The sequence below is a fragment of the Alligator sinensis genome, unplaced genomic scaffold (assembly GCF_000455745.1).
Source record: "Alligator sinensis unplaced genomic scaffold, ASM45574v1 scaffold528_1, whole genome shotgun sequence".
Classification (NCBI taxonomy): Eukaryota; Metazoa; Chordata; order Crocodylia; family Alligatoridae; genus Alligator; species Alligator sinensis.
Genome location: NW_005841846.1, coordinates 650,034 through 677,329, shown reverse-complemented (window position 1 = coordinate 677,329; position 27,296 = coordinate 650,034). Strand labels below are relative to the sequence as shown.

At 41.1% G+C, this 27,296-nt stretch overlaps 1 protein-coding gene across 4 annotated transcripts; it reads right to left on the bottom strand.

The window, feature by feature from the left end:
* Positions 1-4,018: 4,018 nt before the first annotated feature.
* Positions 4,019-24,655, bottom strand: VPS37A (VPS37A, ESCRT-I subunit). 4 transcript variants are annotated; one of them, XM_025207452.1, is made up of 12 exons: positions 24,426-24,655; positions 18,716-18,790; positions 17,820-18,039; positions 17,594-17,708; positions 16,592-16,692; positions 15,305-15,521; positions 14,175-14,245; positions 12,813-12,940; positions 12,653-12,711; positions 12,501-12,569; positions 8,934-9,014; positions 4,019-8,634 (listed from the first exon to the last, which is right to left on the bottom strand). In XM_025207452.1, exons 3-11 carry the CDS (start codon positions 17,861-17,863, stop codon positions 8,934-8,936), a joined length of 885 nt encoding a protein of 294 aa, XP_025063237.1. In that variant the 5' UTR covers positions 17,864-18,039; positions 18,716-18,790; positions 24,426-24,655; the 3' UTR covers positions 4,019-8,634. The 4 variants fall into 4 exon arrangements, with proteins under 4 accessions (XP_025063237.1, XP_025063227.1, XP_014377024.2 ...); XM_025207442.1 differs by lacking the exon at positions 12,501-12,569 and adding an exon at positions 10,767-10,910 and having other exon boundaries at positions 24,426-24,650; XM_014521538.2 differs by lacking the exon at positions 17,820-18,039 and adding an exon at positions 10,767-10,910 and having other exon boundaries at positions 24,426-24,639.
* Between the last annotated feature and the right edge of the window lie 2,641 nt (positions 24,656-27,296).

The following is a 27,296-nucleotide window of genomic DNA, read 5'->3' as shown; positions in this document are numbered from 1 at the left end:
GAAAAGTTCATCAAGGAATCTATCTGCAATAAGCTTGCAGAAGGTAAGATTCTGAATGATAGCCAGCATAGCTTAGTTGCGGGCAGGTCTTGCCTTCCAGTCTCATCTCCTTCTATGACCAGGTAACTTGCCACCTGGACACAAGAGCAGGTTGACATTGTATACTTTGACTTACAAAAGGCCTTTCATCTAGTACCCCATAATGTCCTTGTGAGAAAATGGTAGGATTGTGAGCTTAACTCCAAGACAGCCAGGTGGGTAAGAAACTGGCTGCAGGATAGGAGCCAGAGTCATAGTAAACAGATGTGTGTCATTCTGACAAGAAGTGGGCAGTGGTGTCCTGCAGGGGTCAGTGCTTGGTCCAGTACTTTTCAACATCTTTATTAATGATTTGGATATGGGGGCGAAATACTCACTGGCCAAGTTCGCGGACAACACGAAGTTATGCAGAAGCATGGTCATGCTTGCAGATAGGCTACAGACACAGGTGGACCTCGACAGGCTAGCAAGTTGGGCAGATCAGAATCTGATGAAGTTCAACGTCGAGAAATGTAAAGTGCTCCACCTCGGGATGAGCAACCCCCAACACACCTACAGGCTTGGCAGCACCAAACTGACTAGCACCACAAATGAAAGGGACCTGATGGTAAAAATAGACCACAGTACGAATATGAGCCAGCAGTACAATGTTGTAGCCAGTAGGGCAAATAATACTCTGGCATGCATCAATCGATGTATCTCCAGCAAAAGCAAGGTGGTGATTCATCTGCTCTACTCAGCACTGGTGAGACCGCAGCTGGAGTACTGCATCCAATTCTGGGCACCACACTTTAACAAGGTCATGGAAAAGCTCGCGAGTCCAAAGAAGAGCCACCTGTATGATCAGAGTCTTGCGTGGCAAACCATACAAGGAAAGGCTGAGGGATCTGGGACACTTCACCCTGAAGAAAAGGCAGCTGAGAGGGGACCTGGGAGCAGCTTACCGCTACACTAGGGGAGTACATCAAGGGCTCAGTGAACAACTGTTCACCAGAGCACCTGAGGGGAAAACCAGGAGTAATGCCCACAGACTCCTGGAAGATAGATTCAGGCTCAATATTAGGAAAAACTTCACAGTCAGGGTGTCCAGACTGTGGAATATGCTCCCTCCAGAGGTGGTGCAATCACCTACCCTGGAAATCTAGACAGTCACCTTGCTGGGGTCACCTGACCGCAGTTGTCTTTCCTGCTTGGGCAGGGGGATGGACCTGATGATCTTCTGAGATGTCTTCTGGCCTTACAATCTATGAAACCCGTCAAAAACTTTGGCCCCCTTATTTGGAACAAGGTGTTTTTACCTTCTCCTTTTATTAGCTTTCTTTCTCCAGGAAAAAAGGCATGAAAAGGAGTCAACTTCTACAGAAAGTGTTAGACCCTGCTCTAAGTCCTATTTATTCCCTCAGAATGCACCATAATGGGGAATAAGCTGCAGGGGCATGACAAACTAAATAAAGGGAGAAAAATTCTAAAGTTAAATTATTTATGCTGCCCGATCGCTACAAGGACCAAATTATAATGCCATTGACTTCAACGGGATCAGGAATTCCCTGAGTTAAGAAAAAAATATCCCCTTCAAAATGGACATTACAGGTTGGCCAAATTTGTACAAGGATTTTCTACACACAGGAACAGGTGGAAGCTGTATGGAATCATAGAAAATTAGGGTTGGATGGGACCTCAGGAGATCATGTAGTACAACCCGCTGGTCAAAGCAGGACCAGCCCCAACTAGGATCATTCCAGCCAGGGCTTTGTTCAACTGAGTCTTAAAACCCTCCAAGAACTCCACCACCTCTCTAGGTAACCTGTTCCAGTGCTTCACCACCCTCCTAGTGAGAGTTTTTTCCTAAAATCCAACCTAAACTTGCCTTGCTGCAACTTGAGACCATTGCTCCTGGTTCTGTACTGTCACAATTAAGAACAGTCAAGCTTCATCCTCCTTGTAACTACCCTTTAAATAGTTAAAGGCTGCTAATCAAATCCCCCCTGAGTCTTCTCTTCTGCAGACTAAATAAGCACAGTTCCCTCAGTCTCTCCTTGTAAGTAGTGTGTCCTAACCCCCTAACCATTTTTGTTGCCCTCCACTGGACTCTCTCCAACTTGTCCACATCCTTTCTATAGTGGGGGCCCCAAAACTGGACATAGTACTCCAGATGTGGCCTCACCAGTGCAGGAGAGAGGGGAATAATTACTTCCCTCAATTTGCTGGCAACACTCCTACTAATGCAGCCCGGTATGCTGTTAGAGCCTTCTTGGCAACAAGGGCACACTGTTGACTCATATTCAGCTTATTATCCATTATAACTTCCAGGTCCTGTTATATAGAGCTGCTGCTTAGCCAGTTGGTCCCAAACTTGTAGTGGTGCAGGGGATTGTTCCATCCCAAGTCCAGGACTTTGTACTTCTCCTTACTGAGCCATGAGACTTCTTTTGGTCCAATCCTCCAATTTGCCTAGGCCACTTTGAATCCTAGCCCTACTCTCCAGAGTATCTACTATACTCCCCTGCTTGATGTCATCTGCAAACTTGCTGAGGGTGCAATCTATCCCATCCTTCAGATTGTTAATAATGAACTGGCTGCCAACTAGAGTTTGAGACATTGATCACTACTCATTGAGCCCAATGATCCAGCTGCCTTTCTATCCACCTTACAATCCATTCATCCAATCCAAACTTCCTCAGCTTGCTTGCAAGAATGCTGTGGGAGACAGTATCAGAAGTCTTGCTTAAGTCAAACTACAGCATGTCCACTGCTTTCCCCACACCCAAAGCCAGTTAGCTCATCACAGAAGGCAATCAGGTTGGTCAGGCATGACTTGCCCTTTGTGAATCCATGCTGACTATTCCTGATCCCTGTTTTTCTCCTCCAAGTCCTTAGAAATAAATTCCTTGATTTTCCTTGATTTGAGGACTTGCTCCCTGATTTTTCCAGTGGTCGAGGTGAGGCTGACTGGTTTGTAGTTCCCTGGATCCTCCTTCTTCCCTTTCTTAAAGACAGGCAGTATATTTTCAATTTTCCAATTGTCCAGGATAAGCGGACAAGAGAAGGAATGATCTGGCACTGGTGAACTATGCAACAGTAATACAGGAGCACACAGATAGGGAGAAAAAAAGATGCGTAGGGCCTGAAAGACAAGGTGAAGCAGTTTGCACAGGGTGGATCAGAGCAGGAGGAAGTATACGGGTTCAAAGGGAGGAGTCACAGAACTGTGAAAGCCAACATAACATTGCAACAGTTCTTATTAATATTGTAGTAGAACATTATTTTGAATAAAACATTTGTATTTTAATGCTGTCCAGAGACGCAAGAAGGACAGAGCAACTCAAGGCAGAAAGAAGGGGAAATCTGCCCCAAACCATTTATTCTGTTATTAGTAGGGGTCTACTCAATTTGTGATTCCACGAATTTCACAGAAACCATGAAATCCAGGATTGTCCATGAAACTGACTTAAAAAATAAAATAATACAAGCAAAATGCTGGCTCCCCAGTGGAAGCCAGCAGTCCTTGATGCTACTGTGGCCTAGTCTTACAGCCTACTGGGGGCTGGGGAGAAGGCGCAACCTGCCAGGGCAGCACAAAGGGCAGCAGACAAGATGGTGGTTGCCCCCTCGTCCCTCCTCCCCCCACTGAGGCCTCTCCACCAGTCAGCACTAAGAGATGGGCAGCCAGTAGACAAGATGGCAGCCACCCCCTCCACCCTTTGTGCTGTGGGGCGGGGCCACCCCAGTGCCAAGGGGCGGGGCCAGCAGAACACACCAGGGAACTATCTGCAGAATTTGCTCTGTATGCCATGACCAGCCTGCAAAAATTTAGTTTCATCGTGATTTTTTCATGATGAAACTAGTTCATCCCTAGTTATTAGGATGCAAAGATTGCTTGAGGGTTAGAAATTGCTTCTCAATTCCATTTTCCTAATTACCCACTACCGATGCTTTGCAATTAGTGAGCAAGATACCAAGGAAGATAAAGGGCTGTCACTTTTTTAAAAAAACAAAACAAACAAACCTTTATTCATAGTTCAACATATTACAACGTGCACTATTTGCTCACAGTCATGCATAGATAAGGCTAATAACTGAACGTTAAAAATGTCCTCCCCAGGGATCTTATTCAGGTTTACTTCTGCAGCCCCGAAGCCTCAGACATATTCCTAAGTCTTTAAGAGAAATATTAATGGAGCCTTTGGTAAGAATCCCCTGTTGTTTCGGACTGTTCCCTCATTTGGCTGAAGTTCAAAGCGTAAAGCCAAATTAACATTTAAACAATCATCTCATGGACTGATAATAATCAAATACTATTGCTCATGGTGCTGGTGAATGTTTTTTGGCACCGTGGTCAACCTCTGCTTAAAATGAAGTAGCAAGTGAAGTGCATTAGACCCTAAACAAAACAGGTTAAAATGGTTTCTTGTTTCAGGACAGTCACTTTCAGTTTAAAAAAAAAATACTGCTAACCAGAATTATGAGAGACATTCCCCACACAATCTACTTACTTCACTGCCTGATACTGGAGAAAAATCTCGTGTGTGTTACTATTATTATTATTGACTCTAGCTCTCTATTCTAACAGTCAGCCCATGACAGAAAGTGATTTTACATTTGAAAAAAAAAAAGAAAAGAAAAACAATCTTTACTATGGAGATCAGAAATAAAGGCTCTAGAATACGTTATCATTAAACTGCCATAAAACAAATTAAATCAGCACCTGCAGTACAGAAAAAGTAACTAAATGAGAAACTAAATGAGACTAAAATTAACATGATAACAAATTAGCTTTGCAGTTCTGTTACCGCAAGTTACTAAAGCTGATGTTATACCAAGTGGAAAATTGTGTTAACACTTCAGAATGTACTTTGCCACATAGCAAACTTCTGGGGGTTTGCCATAGTAGTCCTTGGTTTCCTAGAGTTTCTACTACAGCTTAATAACTTTTGGAACATGCAGTATTACAGAAAGTACTTTCTACAAGCCTAAGAGTAGTACTCTTAGTACTTGTAGAGTACTCTAGTACACAGTGTGCATTCATTTCAAAGCAGAGTAGGAGTGAAGTTATACTTGATGATCCTGAAATACAAGACAAGTAATCAGGGGAAAATACGAGTTACTAGCGTTTCCGCAAGCCAAATCTACCTGCCTTCATCATTCAGTTGGTAAAGAACACCAGTAGTCAAGTCGACGCTTTGAGTTCAAGTGTACATTTAAAACAGAGGGCATTTTAAACTTGTTTGGAGAGCATTTGGGGGACTCGGGAGAAGCTACAGATCTTGTCACTGTGAGGAGAAAAAAGAACTTAGCAATGTAAAAGGGAAAGGGAAGAGCAAAGGTTGGTACACCCTGGACATACTTTGCTAGTGTCAATGCTTGCCCCATAGCAGAATCCTCTCCAGCTGAGCATGGGACCACCAAAGCTAGGCAAGAGCAAAATGAAAGGCTTATGTGCACATGTTGGCAGTTTAGAGGCTGACCTGATGGGAGAGAAGTCTCCTCTTCCATATAGCATCCTTGGGCACAAAGGCGCCTGCCTTCAGACAAGTTAAGCCAGGTTTTCTTGTTTACAAAATACAAGACCATAGACTACTAGTTAGAGCACTCTCTGGAGATAGGGAGGGCCAGGTTAACCAGTCCTGCTTCACCTGATTCACACAGGACAGATATTTGCATACAGAATGTTCACTGGGCCCGAGAAAGACTTATCTGCTTCAGATCTGGAAACTGAGGTTCAAGCCTCTGCCCATTAAACATTTATACACAGTGCAAGAGTTCAAATGGGAAATGAGAAGGCACCAAGTCCAAAGTCTGGTGATCAGGGCACTAATCTGGGAAAGCTGGGTTTGGATCCCTGCTCCAAATCATAGCACAGCAGGGTTTGAAACAAGGCGTCCTACATCTTGGTGAAGGACAAGTGCAAAAGAACAGCAACAAGAGTCTGTAGTACAGGATGCTTCCATCTTAGGCACCCTTGGAGCACATTTACAGGATGACACCCCATTAACAAGGCAAGCCAGTGGGAACACCTCCTGTGGGAATTCTGCTTTAATGCTTCTTGGGTTTTGGCTGGAGCTACAACTCTGACCTGCATCACAGTTGTGGCGCAGACCAGCACTCGTGTTAGACAGCTTCTGACACATACCTTTTTGGATCATATTCCTACAGTCTGTGTGTTCATTTCAAGGCCAAGTTTACTGGCAAGCTTGATAAGGAAACCCCCCATGAAACTGTACTCTGGGTTTTATTTTTCCTCTCACAGAACTATACTGGGCCCTTGGTTGTAAGTCTGGTATCCATGCACATTAACAATTATTTTATCCTCTCGCGTAAGTAGTAGTTTTCCGAGAGGGAGATTTAATGATTAAAGGACTAAACTAAGTCACCAGCTCTGGTATCTTCAATGATCTCTTCCTTAAATGTCTTACATGCATAGCACTTCTCATACTCCACATCCACTTTACAAAATGAAAGACACTATAAAGTCCAGAGATCAATATTTGTAAACCCTAAAATACAGCAATGTAATATTGCACATCACAGGACTATATGGTAATAGCTAGCAGTGGCAAGCAGACTGCCTTCCCTCCAAATCTAGTGGCCTGGCTGTGGCCAACTGTCTAAAGCTCCATGGCCCACAGCCTACTAGCAGCCAGGCAGGCTGCAGAAATAGCCTAACTCAGGAATGGAAGTAGATTGGCAGTAGGTGTGTGTCTGCATCAGGGCTAATTACTCTGCCTCAGCGCAACACTGCCTGACAACACAGGACATGATAAGAACAGAACAGCTGACTTCCTCAACCTTCTGCCAGTATATCCAGCCTTACAGCCTGCTGGCTAAAAAAGCCACAAGAGAGATGCATCGCTAACTATACCAGCAAGCCAAATACACGCATAAACTATACTGCCAGGTGCTTAAGTAAGGCAGAAAATTTCTCTACTCAGAATTTGAGCAGAAGACGCATGTTATTAGTCCTACATTTGAAAACAAATGCCTACAGTAAGGACCTCAGTTTTAGATCAAACTCAAAAACACCACCTGACACGGGTGAGTACTGAGGTCCCTAGTGACTCAAAGGTTAGAACTACCCACTGATAGGAAACCTTTGATATATTTCACTGATGGGAAACTTCTAAGTACTGCTGACCAGGTCCAATGCTGCTTACTTCAAGATGTAACAAGGTCACAGATCAGTGTATAGATGCAGACTCAAGAATATGAAATGCTAATCTCCTTTCTGAAGAAGTCCAGAATATCCACCCTGCCTCTCCAAAAAGAAGCAAAACAGAATCAAAATTCCAGAAAAAAAAAAAATACAACAGAAAAAAAATTGAAAGCTGTAGATATTGAGCTATCTGTCCCAAAATGAGGATGCAGTGCTTGTTGCATTTCAACTTCAGAGCTTAGTTCACTAAGAAAGTAGACATGATAAAAAAAACCCCAAAAAACAAAAAAACAAACAAACCCCACACACCAAAAACCTCCCAAAACACTCAATTTGGAATCAAGAGCTGCTTTTTCTCTTGTAGAGTTCTACTAGGCCCTCATTCGTAATTCTGCTATCTATACATATTAACATATCCCTTCCTAAAAAAGAAAATTTAATTAATAAAAATGGGTCTGAGGTAAAGGAAAGGATTAGCAATCACTATTCTGGAGTTCTACTATTGGCCTTGACACAATGCACTGGGAAAACCATTTCTTTGCATATTGAAAAAGAAGGGATAGAGGACAATTCGCAGGGGATTTGACAATTAAGTTCATGAGGTCACTAATCACAAGCTATAACCGAAACTAAAAAAAATTAGAAAAACTAAGTAAAAAGGAGCTGCTATTTTTTTTTTGCACAAATATTGTTTTACTTGAAACAACAGAGTGTTCAAGTGTAAGATCAGTACTTCAATACAATGTTGGGTGCCACATTACTCCAGAAATGAGGATTCCATTAGTCCATCTAATATGGATAGTAAATCTACAAACAATGTTTATTCTATTTTGATTCCAATATAATTTCTTCCAAAGCATTCTTTGCTTAAACTCAATATTCTTATCCAGACAGTGCAGGCAGTATTTAGTTTGGTATAACCATTTTAAATAAACTACTGTTGAACATTTTTGGCTCCAAGGACAGACAACGTGCTACTTCACTGACAAATCTTGAAGACTTAAAGACTTTCCGATCTTATTTCCCAAATCCCAACAACTCCAAAAGTCTCCCTTAAACAAGCCAAACTAATGTTTCAAGTTCAAAATACAAAAAAATATGAATTATGTTTTATAAAATGTAAAAAGCTAGTCAAAAGTACATGTTTAGATATTTAAATCACTGAAAAATGGGATATAGCAGCAGGAACTCAAATATAATAGAGACTATTAACAATAAACACAAGAAATATTAGTGCAAAGGTTGCAATAGAAGAATTTCTTGAATAAAATGGGAATATAAACAGACATTCTATTTTTACAAAAACAGTCCTAGCTCTGTATACAATCTGTTCTATAAATGCAACTATTTTGATGAAATGTTTATTTGCACATAATTGGTATTAGAAAGTGTGCTTTACTGAGTTGGTTCACTCTTCTCTTGACAGGCCTACTTTACAGGAAAGTCTGAAAAAACAAGATTTCAAGCATTAGATATTTCTTAGTATGCCCAAAACTACTTTACAGAAACAACTGTCCCAGAATACCCAATGCAGAAAAATGCTACATCCACACAGTTTGCAGATGCTGTTTCCTTTCATTGTAAAGATGCAGCATAAAAACTGAAAATTAGTTGTTTCTATGTGTATCAAGGTATTACTAAAAATATTGATAGCTTTCATAAAGTACGCGATAGTAAGCAAAGAGTAAATACGTTGCATACTATAATGAAAAGTGTGGGAGCTTATCTTAATGCATCAATTTACCTATAGTGGAGCAAGAAATTGGCTGTGCATTGCTATTGCCTGTTGAAGTTTCTCCTCTTTGGCTCTTCTACAGTGGAAAAGCTGAAAACAAGACACACAAAGGAGAGAGTAGTTACTAGCTTTGAAAAGAACTATTGTTTGCCACATCCTTATCTTGTGTTCTACATAACTAAATACTCTTTAAAGAAAACCTTGGGTATTTGATGGGCTTGAAAGGGATTGAAATGCAGTCCCTTTCAATTCAAGTAAGCCAGTCAGCTTCTCATAATTGAGAAAAAGGCTCCTGCAGTAAAAGGCATTGTTAACATATTACTAATTGTATTCCTTCCATATTCATTACTATTCCCTATTCCTTCCATATTCCATATTCATTACTATTCCCTTCCTTTTCCGTATCCCTCTGACAAGGTATTTAGAAGAATTCACAGATTCTTTGGAATCTGACATGACTGCGCCATCAGCGCTTCAGCTGTATCCTCAAACTTGAAACCTCTGGGCTGTCAACCGTGAGTCTTGGTGCCCATGCACTGCTGCTACTAGTGTACTTTTGGCAAACCAGGGGCAAGAACAGCATACATTCTTTACTCTTCATTATTCTCTAGATAGACACCCTTAGTTTGTTTTATCTAACTGATTTGGCCTTGGGTGGGCACGACATGCAGCGCAGGTCACAGACTAACTGGAGTGGGTGCTGGATCTGGCATACATAGTAGAGGGAGTGGTCTGAGCCCAGGGTAGCAGGGAGGAAGGATGTCCTGGACTGGCCCTATGTGGATGCTGTATGAAGAAAGGACGTGCTTGGGGGTCAACTCAAGATCCAGGACCAGTACCAGGGGCCAGATGTCCACAGGCCATTATTTGACACCCCCGAAACAGAATAAGGGGATTAGGAAAAAAATCTTCCATTTTATTTAAATTTAAATTTTATTTAATTTTCCTATTTCTTCCTCCCTTTCTTATATTTGCCCAGATGGTTCTCTTACATAATAAAGAAAGGAAGAAAGGACCATATTTTTTGGGAGAAATGGCTCTTGCTGAAGAAAAGGATGGAAGGGAATATGGAAGTTTTTATGTAATCCTAGAATGTATCAATTGAGATATTTCTAGTAGAGGCATGAAAGTGTTAACCCCCTTGCACAAGGTCATGGTAAAGCCTTGTCTGAAGTTCAATGTACAATTCCTGTCACACACACTCAAGAAAGATGAATTCAAACTGGAACAAGTGCAAAAAAAGGCTACTAAAATAAGGAGAACAGCAAGTTTATCCTCTGAGAAAATTCTAACATAGCTTTGCTTGTTTCTTATAGTGAAACAAAGGCAGAGAAAGGATACAACAGCTTTGTGTAATACAGTGGGAAGTAAGCACCAGGAGGTAATGACCCATTAAAAATAGAAGCACAAATGTTGGCACATGAACAAATGGGAATATAGAGGTCATGAATAAGTTTAGGTTGGAAATTAGGTTTCTAACTACCACAGGAGTGAAGTTCTGAAACAATCTTTCGTTAGGAGCAGTGGGGGCAAAGAGCCTAACTGTTTTTAAAATGCAGCTTGATAAACTAATCAAAATGATATAGTATAGCTGTCTGCAATAGCAGAGACTCTTACTCAGTGGTCTCTTCCTGAAGAGGTGTGCATTTTAACAGGTCTGCTATTTAAAATTACTGTGGAGTGCTTGAAACCACTATTGTGAACAAAACTTTTACCTTGCAGGAGGTTGCAGAATCTAGCATTCTAAACCAATGGACTGCTCCTAAACCAAGTTTTAAAGGAATCTAGTTTTATAGCACATTGCACATGCAATTCATTAATGTTTTAGAGTAGAATGCATACTGTTCTCTTTTCCATGAAAATGCTTAGAAAGTCATCTATTTCTGTTTTGCCTTCCAAAAAGTCTTCTGCAATAGTGTCAGACTCCTCTTCTGCTTCATGAGCTGCTACTTTCAGTCTGGCTTGCAAAGCACTTGGACTACAACTCTGAGAAAGAAAATAGTTTTCCCATTAATGTTAAGTGTTCACTGAAAACTATGTTTCTATCACACAAAGTAAAAAGAATGTACAAACACAGATTAATGCATGTAGTATCAAGATTGCCAAGCCATGTTGAAAGCTTGCTACCTACAACAATCAGTGAGTTTAAGTTAATTGGAAATTAGAGGGGCGTTCTAAAGGACTGAAGGAGTTGTTTTGTAGAGTTGCAACTCAGGTCTCAATTCTGTGGCTGGATTTGAGCACACCTCCCCATGCAACTGCACAAAGCCTAATGACTTCAATGACACTGCTTAAGTAGGAGTAAGTCACAGGCTCCGATTTATTCTAACAAAAGGAAACGAGGTTAGCATTTAAATCAATCTGTAACTGTAACTGAGATTCATTATTTAGATTTTAAAGAAAGGCATTCAAGTGATTCTCCAACTTGCACAACCCCAGTTTAGGCACAGCGGAAAGGGGGAGTAGTGATCTGTGTACAGAAGCAACTGTCTGCTCTTCTGCCGCTATAGCCTTCGCTTAAGTTAGAGCTGCAGGGAAGTGACTAATTTATATTGCTTGAAACAACAGGCTTACTACCTCTCTGATTTGTTACCACTTCGTTCTTTCCTTCACACAAGCAAAGTGTTTCTCAAAGTGTCTACTTTCTCTAGCCATGTGAGAGTCAATTTACCTTGGCCAGGCAAACAATAGAAGATCAGAATTTGCTATTCTAGTTTAAAAGAAAGAGAGGACATTTTACTTGCATACTCTTAAGTTTCACTGACATTAAATACAAAAACAGCTGAACGTTATAGTCTAGTACAGCATGAAATAGGAGAGATTAGGGGACATATTTTGGGCATTCTGAAGTTAAAAGATACTGTATCTTGACTGTTGTGATTATACAGTAAGTATATAATCAAATTTAAAAAAAAGGAAAAACCATACCCTCATCTTGCACAACACTGAGAAGTCTGTATGATAGTGTTGCTCTTAAATGCATGATTTAGGAAATGTACTTGGAAATAACTTTTATAAATAACTTTAATGGTGACTTTTCTGTCTTTACTTAAGTCTGTGCAAGGCTTGACAACTTTTGTACTGATGAAATAATTAAACTAGGTTGGCAAAGCATGGGGTTTAAAGGCTGGATTATTGGTTTGACCATTTTTATCAGCTAATTCTATAAAAGTGAAAGATTTGGTTATAGCCTTATCTGGCTGCAACTGTGTACGAGACTGGTTCAGTTTTTGTCCTGTGACTCTCTCCAATGACTGCCAAAAAGTTGAAACTGTCAGAAACGGTTCCCAATGAATCCCATCCAATACCTTCCAGGCTTATTCCTACTGTATTACTACATGTGAAATAGGAGTACAGTTGTAGTACGGTCTTCTTTGGCTAGACAGATTTTACACTGAAGTGCTAAATAGTACAGAAATCTTACGTGGCTTCAATTTACTTCCAAACATATAGAGATTACTATACAAGTGGAACTTAGCCAGAAGAATATTCTTCATGGACAAAAAAGTATAATAAAAACTAGTGTTGGTGAAGTTATTAAAAATATCTAAATATCAAGTTTAAAAGATTATATACCTCACTAAGCTCATGTTGCCTTTGCATCTTCTTCTCAAATGTGGCTTTCAGCTGTGTAAGCTGTTCATACTAGGGGAAAAAGATATTTTTTAAAAACCAAGAGGAGTACAGCTCTTTTTCCAGAAAAAGAGAAATTATTTTATTTCACTCACTTTATCCAGCACTGCTTGCCTTTTTGCTTCCAAGCTGGGCTCCAATAATAAGTTTTTCTCTGTAAAACAAGTCTGTTATTTACTTAAAGTAAACATAGATACACACACAAACAGTTCTCCTAAAACACAACCATATTTACAGAAGTGGTTCAAGCCTTACTTGCTAGTTCTTCAATGCTTTTCACCAACTCATCCTTATCAGTAAGGACTTGCTTCAGCTGGGGTAGATTCACAAACTGTTCCAGCAATATATCCTCTTGTTCATTCATATCTGTCAACTGAGATATACTGCATTCAAAAATAAGAAAAATATGGTTATACAGGAGGCCAAGCATCCTATAAAAAAGGACAATACCTACCATGTCTCAAAGATAAAATCTAGCTTTATTCTGGATTTCTCTCTCAACAGCAAAGAAGTCACACCGTTCATTTTCTGTTTCTTTTCTGCACTGCAGCTTTACCATTTGCACTGGAAGGGCTCTAAAAGGCTGCTGGATCTGAATGTCTTTACTTACAGTCCTTACTAGCTTAAAGTTCTTGGATATGTCATTTAGTTTAGATGCAACACAATTTGAGAAATGTAGCTATTATGATGCTGAAAAATTCTGATTCCTTAGCTGAGGAAGTGAAGTTAGTAAGTCAAAGATCAATCTGGTTATCTTGAAAAGCTCAGACTTGTTGGTAATATTGTTTCTTTGAAACAAAACTGATTATATAAAACATCCTGAAAATCTCATGATTAAACTCCATGTGCAGTGTGCACAGCTTCTGACAAGTCCTTAAATAAAAGGATTCTTTGCATCCAGAGAAACGCATAAATGAATGTTCCTCCTCCTAAGTTTGGGAAAGAACAAGGAAAGAAATACTTGCTTTCTACAAAAAATAGCTTCTGATCAATCAAATATAGCAATGGAGGGTAAAATCGGAACAAAAAGGTGAAATAACTTTGCGACTGAAACCTATTTGAACTAAGGAGTTTAGTTCTTCCAAATGCAAGTAACTGGCCTGAGAAACTGTCTCAAAGATCAGACTATTTGGCACTTCAGTATTTAAATATCTATGTAGTATGCATTAAATGCTTGCTGTAAAACACTTTTTGTTTTAACAAACATGAAACTTCACAAACATAATAATCTGTATACATCTTGAACCGCAGCAAGCAGCCTTAACACAAAATATGCATCAGCTTTCTCTTTTTCCTTCAACAGTTACACTCCTGGGGTGGGTAATGAAGTGCTCAGTGATGCAGAGGATATAGCAAAACACTCTGTTTGAAAAATGAAAAACATTTGAATTTACCCACAGTTCCCACTATGTTTCTCTACTGAAAAGAATCTGAGCAAGAAAAATTGAGCTCTGGAAAGATTATAGTATAGCCAGCAGAAACCATGCAAATCACAGCAAATGAGTACTTTTCTCCTAATGAAACTTGTTTGATGACATCATAGAAATGACAAAATACTTTGATTCAAGCTATAATTGCCATGCGATTTTTTTTCCTTCTCTCTCCCCAAGACTGTACCTTAGATCTGAGAGTTCTGGAAATGTATCAGGGACATCAGGCATCTTGTAACTGAACCCATTCTGGCCAACCTGAACAGAAATTTAAAAATATGACTAACTCTTTGGCAAGAATATTTATCTACTAATCTGTCAAGTCTTGCTTTGGCAAAAGAAAAACAAAACAAAACACAGACTCTTGTGACAACACTCACTTATCTTCACTCAGCCACCATAACAAAAGTGAGTGGGATGCTTGGAGTGGCATAGGACTTGGGAGGAATCAAACAAACAAGAAAGAAGTTACTTTTCTCTAATGTCCACTGTATCAACCTCAGTACCCAACTCCAGGGAAGAGACAGGGTCAATACCTCAGAAAAATAAGAATCAGGGAATACAGCATGCTGGCCATGCCTTCTGAAAGCAGCCTTTGCAAAATGCTGCTTTCATTTCAAACTTAATGATATGAAAAAGGGTGACTATCCATTCATTTATTTAATCTTATTTCTGTTGAACTTTCTACAGCTGTGTCTGCCCATTAATCTTTATTGGCGGTGGAGCTTCTTTACCTCAGGAGGCATAGATTTTCATCATGGTGTGGGTTTAAGACTAGAACACTGAAGATGCTTTTCAAGCTCTCTGGAGTGGGCATATGAAGCACCCTTTAGAGCATGTAAAAAATTATTTTAATTTTTGTGAGGCCATCAAGAGAAGCTTCTTGACCCAAAGGAAGAAAGAAAAAAAAAAATAGGCAAAAAACACCCTAAACATGCAATGGAGAGAAGACTTCACCTGAAAAACCCGGTATGAAACAATGTACAGTTCGGCTTTAAAACTGACTGAACAGCCACTAAACAGTTCAGAGGCTATTCCTACATGGCTCAAAAGGAACACGTGAAGGTATTAACACACAGGTAAAGAAAGCAGAGTCTCTCTGCTTTGGCTTTAGTTTGATTTAAGAAGCTCTTGCCATGGCCAGAATGACTGCCTTCTCTTGTTGCTGCCAGCAAAGCAAATGAGTGAAGTCGCCCATCCTGCCCCTTTGAGTTCTATGTGAAATTCCGACTTAGCCACCTTATCCAAAATTAAGACTAGCTCTGAAGGCTGCAGCAGTAAACAGCTTGAATAGCAAACCTCACCACATGCACAAACCTGCAGTAATCCTTCTGTTGTTGGAACAGGTAAAGGCAGATCAGCAATCAAGCCATACGAGGGAGCAGCAGATTTATCTGTAGCGTAACTTGAAGGAACTGATTCAGCAACTGGCACAGAAGCTATAGATCTATTTGTATCTTGTGGTGGGTATGGAGGAAGAAATGGAAAACCCTGAGGAGCATAAGGAGGCATTCCAGCTGGTTTACTGTAAAGGCTAAAAAAAACTGCCATAAGCAACTAAAATACTTGTTGTTCACTTACAATATTTACAATAATTTACAAAAAGCCTGAGGTTACTAGAGTACATACAAGATACATTTTTTGGCTTTTAAAGTAGTTCACAAATATCAGTTGTGAAATAAGGACACACAAATGATAAATTTCGCTAATTTACTTTACATTGTACTGATAGTCATACAATGGCATGCATTATTAGGAAATAGCTATCTACATACTGATAAACAGCTGAAATGTTTTGCATGTGTTTGTGACAGAGCCAACTGAAGTGTAAATTCAGGTCTATACTTCTCTCAAAATGTGAGAATATCTGTTTAAACTCTGTTTCCAAATCAGGTCCTTAAAACAGACCTGTGCTGTCCGTGAAAGTCTGCTTATGCTACAAAAAAAAACATTGGAAAGAAGTGCAAAATTACTCCTGAAATGTCAATTTTTTAAACCATAACTGCAGCATGTTCAACTACATCCATCCCTAAAACCACTTGCCCGCAACAAGCAATTTCTGCAGCATGAACAACACTGTAGTATCTTTACATATTTAATCCAATTATCCCTTAGAAGCACAATCCTGTTAGAAGCAAGCTGCCTTCTAGCCTGGGAGATTAAAGTCTTGAGGTCATCAACAGGGCATCAAGCAAGACATGCAATGCTCACATGGATCATGACCTGAGGCTAATTCAAGACTTTTATTTGCTAGATGTACACATTAATCATTCCTCAAAAGTACAAAAGCACTAACATTAAACTACCATGCTGATACAGTAAGGGTGAAGTAAACAGGCCCTAAACTGAGCAGTTTAAAATTTGTCCTAAATTATCAGATATGTGCACATTTAAATTTGCTTAATTTACATTTGTTTGCCCATATAGCTGCAACACTTGTTTTCAAGAAACTGAGAAGTCCAAAGATGAAATGAGATGTAAAGGAACAAAACAAGTACCTGAGAATCACTCATCCAGGTTTTCTATAAATTTGAAAAACAAAAAAGAGGGTAATCTGACCTCTCAACTTTTTTAGGAATTCTTGTTACTTCTATGAATACTTACTATGGAAATGATGTTGGGCTAGGAGCCAAAACTGGAGGATTCTTCCAAAACTCATCCAACAAACTTTGAATAATTTTTCCAAGGTCAGAGTGCATTGTGAACTGGTAGAAAAACAAATTATATTTAGCACTCCTAAAGTACTGAAGGACCTTAATACAATAATTATTTTCTTTTTAATTCAACATCATAAAAATATGCCAAAACATGGAACTGTAACTCATGTATATATTCCTGCACATAAGAGGAAAGATAACATGCAACTAGAAATCTGTGTATACCTTCACTTGTAAATGGCCCTCTTCTAACAAGGATGGAAAGATGACTACATAATCCTAATCTTACAGGGGTATAAATTATAGCCGTGTTTGTCTAAGGGCATAGGCAGACAAAGAACCTTCTCTGTCTAATCCTAATGTTTAATGTTATCTCATAATTCTTTCAAATTATTTGTAAGTTAAATTATTCACAAGAACTGTTGTGAATTACAAAACTGGATATATTATTTGAAAGTAACAAGAAGTGACAGACAGCTTCCTAGGATAAATTTACCTTTAAATGAATTGTGCGTGTCTCTGTGCGCGTGTTTGGGGGGGGGAGGGGTGGAAGGGCAGTCACTAGAATGCATAGCTGTGATGGCAGTGAAAACAAATGAAACATGTAAATAGGGAATGTTTAGTAGAGCTAAAGGTCTGCACTGTGTTGTATCCATCAATAAATCAAGAAAAGTTATTTAATTTTAGATTACAGCAATATCACAATAATGTAGGAAAATGTATTAACTCCAATTTATTAAATGCTACCCATTTTTAAAGCACACGAGAAAAATATTTGAATTGCTTCATCTTATACTAGTGTCACTGGGACATTTTAGTGAATTATACAGTAATATTGTAACTGCACGTGCTGCTCAATTTGTGATGAGTATTGAAAGAATCAGAGTACTGCATGCATAAAGTTTATCGGGTAATATTAGGATCATATGAAGTTATACATTATACCTACATTGCTTATTAATGGACATGACACATATACTCCTTGCTTGTCCATTAAGTGATGTCTTATCGGTGGGAAAACACTGATCACTGGTTTTTCCTGAGGAAACTGAGGTGGAAGCAAGCTACAAAACAAAAATACTTCATCACTGCTGCCATTTCTTATGGTCTACGGTAAGCTTATCTTAACAGAAACATGTTACCTTGCAGAAAAATTTCATAATTAAGCACACTACCTTGCATATATGTGCATGATTGTTCTCAGGAAGTAATGAGGCATACACAAAGATCAGTTATTGCACTTGTGAAAACTGAAAATCAGTTATTGCACTTGTGAAAACTGAAAGCTGAATAGTTCTTTCAGGGCAGGTTATTATAAACATCAGGAAAAAAGCTGCTGATTTCTCTTCATAAAGAGAATGTTAATATTCTCTCTCATGGAAGAGAGTAGTTGGTCTGAAAAAAGAAAAAGTGGTTGGAATAACAATTAAGTGACTGTGCCTATCAATGCAGCTGAGAAGGCTGAAATACTTCTAAGATGTTTTACAATATACAAACTTAAAGGAAGAGGATGATGTCTTGGGAACAGCAGGAAAAAATAAAAACAAAACCCAACCAACCAAAAACAGCCCAAAATGACCAGGCGAACTATCAAATGCCTGGGCCTTAAAAAATAATAATAAAAAAAAAATCAGCAAATACTTGTGACCAGAATGCATTAGGGTCTGCAAAAAACCCCCAAACAACAACAAAACAAAGGATCAGAAGAAACATTCAGAGAAACATGGTATTAAATTCTATATATACTATGGGGTCAATGAGATACTAATTTTGTATGACTGATATGTTTTTGAAGGTACCAGTTAGTTTAAGGAGAAGAAACAAGTAAAGAAAATTAAATTATGGTACCCACAATTAAAAACATGCTGTTTATGGTGCCTAGAATTTTGCTGCAAAACCTGGCTGCTTAGGAACTGATAATGAAAACCTTTACACACCTCAAGTTCTATACTTAGGTAGTTTCACTGAAATTTCCCTGGGAAAAGTGAAGCAGAATCCATGCCTTAAGCTTATGAAGATTATCATCTGCAAGGATGATTTTAAGTTCTCAATTAGGTCTTTTACTACTCACATGTTAATATTAATTGTGAGGTTCTTTATAGTGAATGGCAACCGATATTCCACATCTTTCTGTATTTCAGCAATGCTGTTAAGGAAAAGACACAATTAGCATCCAATTAATGTAGTTAAAACAACATTAGTGCTGAGAAGCTTAAAGGCATTAATTTAGACATTTGCTTATTTTCCTACTGGACTTGTAAAAAGAATAGAAAATAAAATCCTGAAATCACTTAACGTGATTAGAATGCTGATCTAGATAATAAAAGTCAAAAGGGGGGTGGGGGGGGGGAACATTTTCAGCTGCATGACCACAGGCAATCCATAAGTGCACCAGAAAAATCCAGAGTTCACACAATATACTAATAAGAACATAAGACATGCCATACTAGGTCAGACTGATGGTCCATCTAGCCCAGCATCTTCCCTCCCACATTTGCCAATATTGGAGATAAAAACATGGAACCTGGTATCTGTAGAATTATCCACCCAATACACTCCCTGGTATCCACCATTACTGGTTTAGAGATGCCAGAGGAAACAGCTCCAACCATTCTGTTCAACAGCCATTAAGTGATCTATCATCCATTATTTTATCAAGTCCCTTTCTGAACCTGGCTAGACTATCTGCCTCCACCACCTCCTGTAGCAATGAATTTCACAAGTTAACTACGTGTATAAAAAGGTACTTTCTCTTGTTAGTTTTAAAGCTGTCACCTACTAATTTCAGTGAGTGCCCCCTAATTCTAGTTTTCTGGGACTTGCCAAAAAGAGTTCCCTGTTCACTTGGTTCACACCCTTCATTTTTAGACCTCTATCATATGCTCCCTCAGCCTATTCCTTTCCAAACTGAAGAGACTTGGCCTTTTTAGTTTCACCTGGTATACTCCATGCCCTTGATTATTTCAGATTCCCTTCTCTGGACCTGTTCTAATTCTATGACATCCTTTTTGAGATGTGGGGATCAGCACTGCACACAGAATTCAAGTAGGCATGCTCTGGATTAGTATAGTGGCGCAATGATGTTCTCTATATTGTTTTCAATTCCCTAAAAACAACTTACGTGCAAACCTAAAAGTGTATAATTTGCTGAAATGCCTAACACAGGCAACAAATTGGGACGGGCATAATTCTTTATGTCAAGGGTTGGTAAATTTTTGCCCCTGTAGATATGCTGGAGGATAGGGCTAGGATTCAGAGAGATCACAACAAATTGGAGGACTGGATGGAAAAAAAAAATCTCATGAAGTTCAACAAGGAGAACTGCAAAGTCCTGTACGTAGGATGGAACAATCCCATGGGGACCGAATGGATATGCAGCAGCTCTGCAGAAAAGGACTTGGGGGTTACAGTGGACAATAAGCTGAACATGAGCCAACAGTGTGCCCATGTTGCAAATGAGGCTAATGGCATACTGGGCTGCATTAGTAGGAGCGTTGCCAGCAAACTGAAGTGATTCCTCCCCTCTATTTGGCACTGGTGAGGCCACATCTGGAGTACTATGTTCAGTTTTGGGCCCCTCCCTACAGAAAGGATGTGGACAAATTGGAGAGTCCAGTAGAGGTCAATGAAAATAGGGGCCTGGGGTACATGACTTATGAGCAGAGGGTGAGGGAACTGGGAGCATTTAGTCTGTAGAAGAGAAGAATGAGAGGAGATTTAATAGTAATCTTCAACTACCTGAAAGGAGGTTCCAAAGAGGATGGGGCTAGACTGTTCTCAGTGGCGGCAGATGACAGAACAAGGAGCAACGGTCTCAAGTTGCAGCAAGGGAAGTTGAGGTTAGTTATTAGGAAGAACTTTCTCACTAGGAAGATAGTAAAGCACTGGAACAGTTTACCCAGAGAGGCTGTGGAATCTCCAATCTTGGAGGTTTTTAAGACCTGGCAAAGGCTTGGTTGAGATGATATAGTTGGAGCTGGTCCTGCTTTGAGCAGGGTTTGGACTAGATGATCTGAAATTCCTTGCAATCCTAATTTTCTATGATTCTATGAAATTAGTCTACTCTGCAGTTAAGTAGGTCTTTTCCTTGTAAAGCATCATAGTCTACAAGTGTAATGCTACTGGACTGCAACATAATATTTTTCACTGCCATAAGATAGTACTGTTGGGGACAGTTCTATCTTACAGTGACTAAAATAACTGTGCCTAAACGCATGTATAAACAGACTCGGGTGTAAACTGTGCCCAGTCAGCAGGGAGCCAGACCCCCGCCTGCTGCCTAGTCACATGGCTCCATTTTTTGGGCACACTTGTATCCCAGAGAGCCCTATGCTGACTGATGTTGTGACCTGGGGCCCAGGCCCCTGCTAGGCTGCTGCTAGCCCAGGGCTGCTCTGCCATGGCTTAAACTGCTATTGTCCTGGGCATACATGTAGATACTGTGCCCAGGAGCCGTTAACTCTGGTGCAAATTGCAACAGAGTTGGTTGTGCCATACTAATTGAAAGTGTAAATGCACTCACTGAGTAGTAGCCCCTATGGAGCAAAGCCTTCTCATTGTTCTGCACCCTGTGGATCCAGTACAGACTTTACTTTTGCTTTTGCCTGGTAAGCAGCAGAAACTATTCTTACTGTATTTCTCACATACAACGTGAACCCCAATTTCCAGCAGCTGTTTTTGGGAAAAAGAAAGGTACGTGTTGTGCTTGAGAAAGTATGGGTAGTTGTACTCCAGTTAACTCAGTAATTTTCACGCGGGGTACTGTGGTCCCCTGGGGTGCCTTGAAATCTTTGAGACTGCCATGCAATATTAGCACTGTTAGGTGTGCAGACATCGATACATGATAAACCCAGGTATTTCAAATTGGAATCCACACAGTCAAACATTTCTGCTGCAAAGAATTCAAACTACAACAAGCCAGAAATTTGCTCTATTATTCTTCTGTAGTTAAAAAAAGAGTAAAAGCTAAGAGATGGTATTTTCCAAGGAATGCCCTGAGAACCAATTTGTCAACTGCAGATACATGTGAATGTGGTTGAGTTGTCAAAAGTTTGCTATATTACAAACCTTGAGATGGATGAAAACTAGTCAGGTTCAGGGGCTGAAACAGAAGCCTCCCAATTGATTATTAAAAAGCCTTAAAAATGATGGGTGCAGGAGTGATGTTGTAGCTGTGACCTGGTAAAGAATGTCTTGCATTCAAAAACTTGCCTAACTCTGCTATACAGCTGATCCAATAAAAGATTCTTGCCTCTTCAAAATAATGTTTTGAAGCTGGTGAGTACTACAGCTGCAACAAGATTGGGTACGTAGCATTGATTATATTCAGTTGTATGAATGCAAACACTGCATAAGGGCAAGAGTACACTCAATCTCCCACTCACAGGCCAGATTCACCTCATGTAGCTGTATTATTTGGCCCACGGGTCTAAAAATTTGGTGGTGGGGGAGCTGTGACAACATTCATTGCCACTCTCATGTTGCCAAATTTCCCACAAGGCTGGGGAGGCACAGGGCCTGATCCAGGCATGTGGGGTCAGGTGGAGGGGCCTGCTGACTAGCCCCACACCACTCATCCAGCCAGTGGGACTGAAAGGTCAAACACCACTAGGTATGGACATAACCCTTTTTAACCTCAAGGCTATGCCTTTTAAAGGACATGGATGTAAACATAAAGTTACATAATTGCAAAGACAATCTTCGTGCACTAAACAGATTCATGGATGCCTTTACTTAAACACCAAGGCACGCAGACCGAGACAAGATTTAGATGAGTTTGAAATTGTGATCTATTAATTGCTAACTTCAATTTACTGATTTTTTTTCATTAATTTGTCAAAAATTAGTTGTGTACCGATATACTGATCCATATTGTATCGGTACCGATTGAAGGAATATTGACACAATCAGCTTTTTTGGCTGATGTGGCTGATAATGTCACTCATGAACAATGTGTACCTCCAGAAGCTGGGGAGGAATGGCGACTACCCGCAAGCCGTGGCAGCAAGCAGGGAGCTCCTGCAGGCAGCCAAAGTGGTGGCGGTGGCAGGAGTGGCGACCACCTGCAGATATCACCGGCAGTGTCAGCAGTGGCCTGCGGTGATCGGCAACCACCCGCAGACACTGCCAATGGTTGGTGGCTGGGGGGGAGGGGTGGCAAGCGGCAACCACCCACGAACGCCACTGGCAGCATCGGCAGCGATTCTTGCAAGGGGGTGCACCACCAATCTCAGGGGGTGCATGTCCAATGACATCACTGATAAATGCTGTGTGCATGTACACAGCTAGAAGTGCAGCCTGCCAGGGTGGAGAGCAGCATCCAGCCGAAAAGTCGGTGGGGGGGGAGGGGGGTGGGAAACGGGCATGGCAGGTGCAGATCAAGGCCCCCGCAGTGAGGGAGGGAGTGGGGCTGGAGCTGGGGCCGGCACTGCCCAGCCAGGGCAGGGCAGGGGACAGAGCTGGTAGCTCTGTCCAGTGCGCATGGAGCAGGGGGGGGTGGCGGCGGCTCCGGACACTCTGCGCACCCTTGGGAGCAGTGGGGGGCATGTGACCCCCAAATCTGTGCATGGAATGAGGGCGGGCTGCTGCTGCAGGCCAGAGATGTTTCAGTCTCATTCCAGTGGCTATGCTCAGGCTGGGCAGGGCAAGCGGTGGCACTGGGAGGGGGCATTACAGGGGGACTAGAGCCACCCCAAAATTCAATGTAGCACCTCTTTCCAGTGCCGCCGCCACCACCACCCGCCGCCTGGCCTAAGTGCAGCTGCTGGGAAGACACAGAAGTAACCCCAGCCCCGAGCAGGCAGCAGCAGGCCATCCTCACCCCGTGTACAGATCCAGGGGGGCACACGCCCACCATGCCTCCTCCAAGGGTACATGCAGCAACAGGAGCTGTTCCCTCCTCTCCAGATGAGCGCAGCCCCAGCTCCAGCTCCAGCCCCATTTCTTCCCTCACCATGAGGGCATCAATCTGCTCCCCACCCCACACCTCCTTCCCCCAACAGACTTACCAGCCTGACAACGCTCTCCAAGCTGCCAGGCTGCATATCAATAATCGGTATCGGCTGCTATGGTTGGTCAATAATGGGCCACTGGTATCGGTCCAAAAAATCTTTATCAGTGCATCCCATCAAAATTAATTTTTTTTACAATATATGAATAATTTTTTCTACCTCTTCATTTACAAATAGAGAGCTAGTAATGAGCTAGCTGCAGAAAGACAGTCATTCGAGACCAGCTTTGTTTATGTAGATACTAACAACGTTTACTCATTTCATCCATGGACAGTGACAACATGGACACTGAAGAACAGTTTCCAACTAGAAGCCAGATTTAAAACATTTCTTGCTTTGTAAAGGTTTTAATTAGTATTCATAGGGGATTACAAGTCTGACAGCATTAAACCACCACAACTGAAATTTTTGTTATCCCTTTCACCCATTCTAATCAGTTTCTCAAGCACCAATACAACATTTCAATATTCAGATTAAATAGTTCTGTTATTTGTACAGTAAAGACAAGATCAATCTTGCAGAAAATAATAATTAGTCTTTTTCTAATGGTATTAAAATGATTTAACACACAAAACTTATACCTACATTGTTCAAGATGCTCCTTTTTGTAATTAATATGATGCACACTGGAAGGCCACTATTTCATGATGTTAAATCTTATCATATAAGTAGTAGCTGTTAAACCTTTGCTGCTCTCTCAAACTTTGCATCCCTTTAATTCTCATTAAGAGGAAGCAAAAAATTCACTTTCATTTCATCAATTCAACTCACCTTTGAACCTTCCTACCACTGGTTCTCCATCCTCTTTCAACATACGCTTCTTACCAACTTCTGATCTCTGCAAAATACCAGTCTTCCTGTATCAAGTTTGTGTTCCTTCTGCTCTGCCAACATTTCCAGCTGTGTGTGCACGTTCATTAGCTTCTCCTAAAGTCACATACATCAATCAATCATAGGAATCAAACCTCACTGATCTCATCTTTGAAGCTCCTAAACTCCACATACAGTCAAGGTCTACTCTGTTCTGCTGTTTAGGTAGAATCAAGTTGACTTGCACAGAACTGCTAGATGCTGGGCCACTAGCTCTGCTATAGTTTAAGCTGAGTCTAGGTTACTGTGTATGAGTCAATTTTGCTAAGTGCATTAAAATATGTATGCTTACTTGAATTAACAACTGCTGACCTTCAGGGAGCTCTGGAATAGGAGTACTGGTCCAGGTAAACACTGTTTGAACTAAGGACTTCTGAGATGCAGCCTACCTAAATAAGTCATGAATTACATCAATTTTTTTCAGTTCTTATGACTATGAATTATTGATGTCACAGAGGCACATGCACATTTTTGGGTTCAAACTTGGAGTTGTTTGATCAAGAAATGTTTCAGATAGTTCCATGCAGGATGGAACTGGTTTCAATATCCAAGATGCTCTGAAACTGACAGGCATAGTGAGATGGTCTTGCAAATTCCTTGACAGGGACTGGATACACTTTTGGAAAGGGAAGGAAGAAGTCGAGATGATCCACCATGATGCCTGTGATGACAGAACCTTCTTCCCTGCAAAGTTTTACGCCACCTATACTGAAATGACTAAGGCTTCTGCTGCCACCTGACAGGTGTGTGTAGACATATGCACCTTTCTGCCTAGTCTACCCAAGGAGCTCTTTGTGCACTGCTGACACAGCTGATAAACCAGAGCCACATGAACCTGCTAAAAACTATGTCAGTGTGCAGGCATATGGGTAGGTCTCCTATCACAGCTGCTGCTTGTTGACAGAAGCCCACAAGCATATTTAAGGCTTTTTCTTTTTTTCCCTTAGTTCATTTTCACTCAAAGCTGATTCATTTCACCAAGACATCTCATACCTCTCAATCCTCCTATGCTGTGTAGGGCTTTATAAACAAACTCTTTTTACCAACACTCGTTGGTGCAAGTGAAGTATGGAGACCAGGGCTCTCCTCTATCCTCCTTTGCTTTTTCTACCTGGTTACCTGTTGTCCTTGCATGGTCCCTCCAGCTGTGTTCCAAGCAAAAGGCCAGAAGGCAAGCAAAACAGTTAATGACTGGCAGATGGGGGAAGCCTCCTTGTGCTCAACAATCATTAATTCCCTCACCAAACTCCTGCCAATACTTCTGCTTCCTAAAGAAACAAGGGAAATTTACTACCTAAAAGCTTAGCAAGTACAGAGTTAAACTTAGTTGATCCAGCAATGCTTTGTATATCTTTCACCCAAATATCAGATGCTGTATTACAGAACTGATTTCTGGTTTTCAGAGGCTTAAGATACACACCCTAATATTCAACTAATTCTTCACTCTTTTGAGCCTCAACCCCTCCTCAAGACACCACAGCATTCTGATGTCTGCATCAGGGAGGTTAAACATCTGCCCGTGGAGCTTCTTGGCTGGATTTGGCCCACAGGGCTGGTTGCTGAAGCTCCCTGTGGCAGAAGTGTTAACTCCTGTGGCTACTGGAACTGCTGTTTCAGTGTGTCTGGAACTTGGGGAGTTAACACTACTCACCTACCCTACCACCCGCCATTGCCCACTGCCAAAATTGATGGTTTTAGTCATCACGTAAAATCAATGGCAAAAGAAATGGCAGGGGGAGGAGGGCAAGCAGAAGTGGCATTAATTCCTGGGGTTCCACAGCTGTGCTGAAACAGCAGCTCTGGCAGCTGTAGGGATTAACTCTGCTGTTCACGGGTCATCTGCCTATGGGAAGTCCTGTGAATCTGGATCCAGCCCAAACGACTTTGACACTCCTACTCTCCAGGACAAGGAATCCAGCAGTGATGCAGCATGTAATTACTGGAGAAATTCTCATTAAGGCACAAGCTGCATTAAGAGCAGTCTTAGCAAATAGGGGTGGCTATGCCTTACCTATAATCATCTACTTCCAGGAGAGCACATAAAGCAACAACAAACTCTCCCTGTGACTGAAGAAGGGCATTTGTACCCAAAAGCTTGCAAACAACAAATTTTTTTCCAGCTATTTAGTTGCTCTAATAAAAGCTATCACATTTACCCAAAGAACTTTATCTGCCTAGGGGTTATTGCAGGGGTTATCTGCTAGGGGTTATTGCAGGGCCCTTGGCACGGCTTTATGAGCACTCGTGGTGCTTGGGCCAGGTGCCAGATGACTGGATGATAGCCAATGTGGTCCCCATCTTTAAGAAAGGGAGGAGGGAGGACCCGGGCAACTATAGGCCCGTCAGTCTTACCTCAATCCTGGGGAAACTCTTTGAGAAGATCATCAAGGAGCACATCTGTGATGGGCCAGCATCAGGGGTGATGGTGAGGGGCAACCAGCACTGTTTCATTAGGGGCAGGTCATGTCAGACCAACCTGATTGCCTTTTTCGATCAGGTCACAAAAGCATTGGATGCAGGTGTCGCTGTGGATGTAGTCTTTCTGGACTTCAGCAAGGCCTTTGACACTGTCTCTCACCCCATCCTTGTTAAAAAACTAGGCGACTGTGGCATCGATGCCTACACGGTCAGATGGATTGCTAATTGGCTGAGGGGTTGTACTCAGAGGGTGGTGGTGGACGGGTCATATTCAACCTGGGGGGAAGTGGGCAGCGGAGTCCCCCAGGGCTCGGTCCTTGGGCCCGTGCTGTTCAATTTCTTTATCAGCGATTT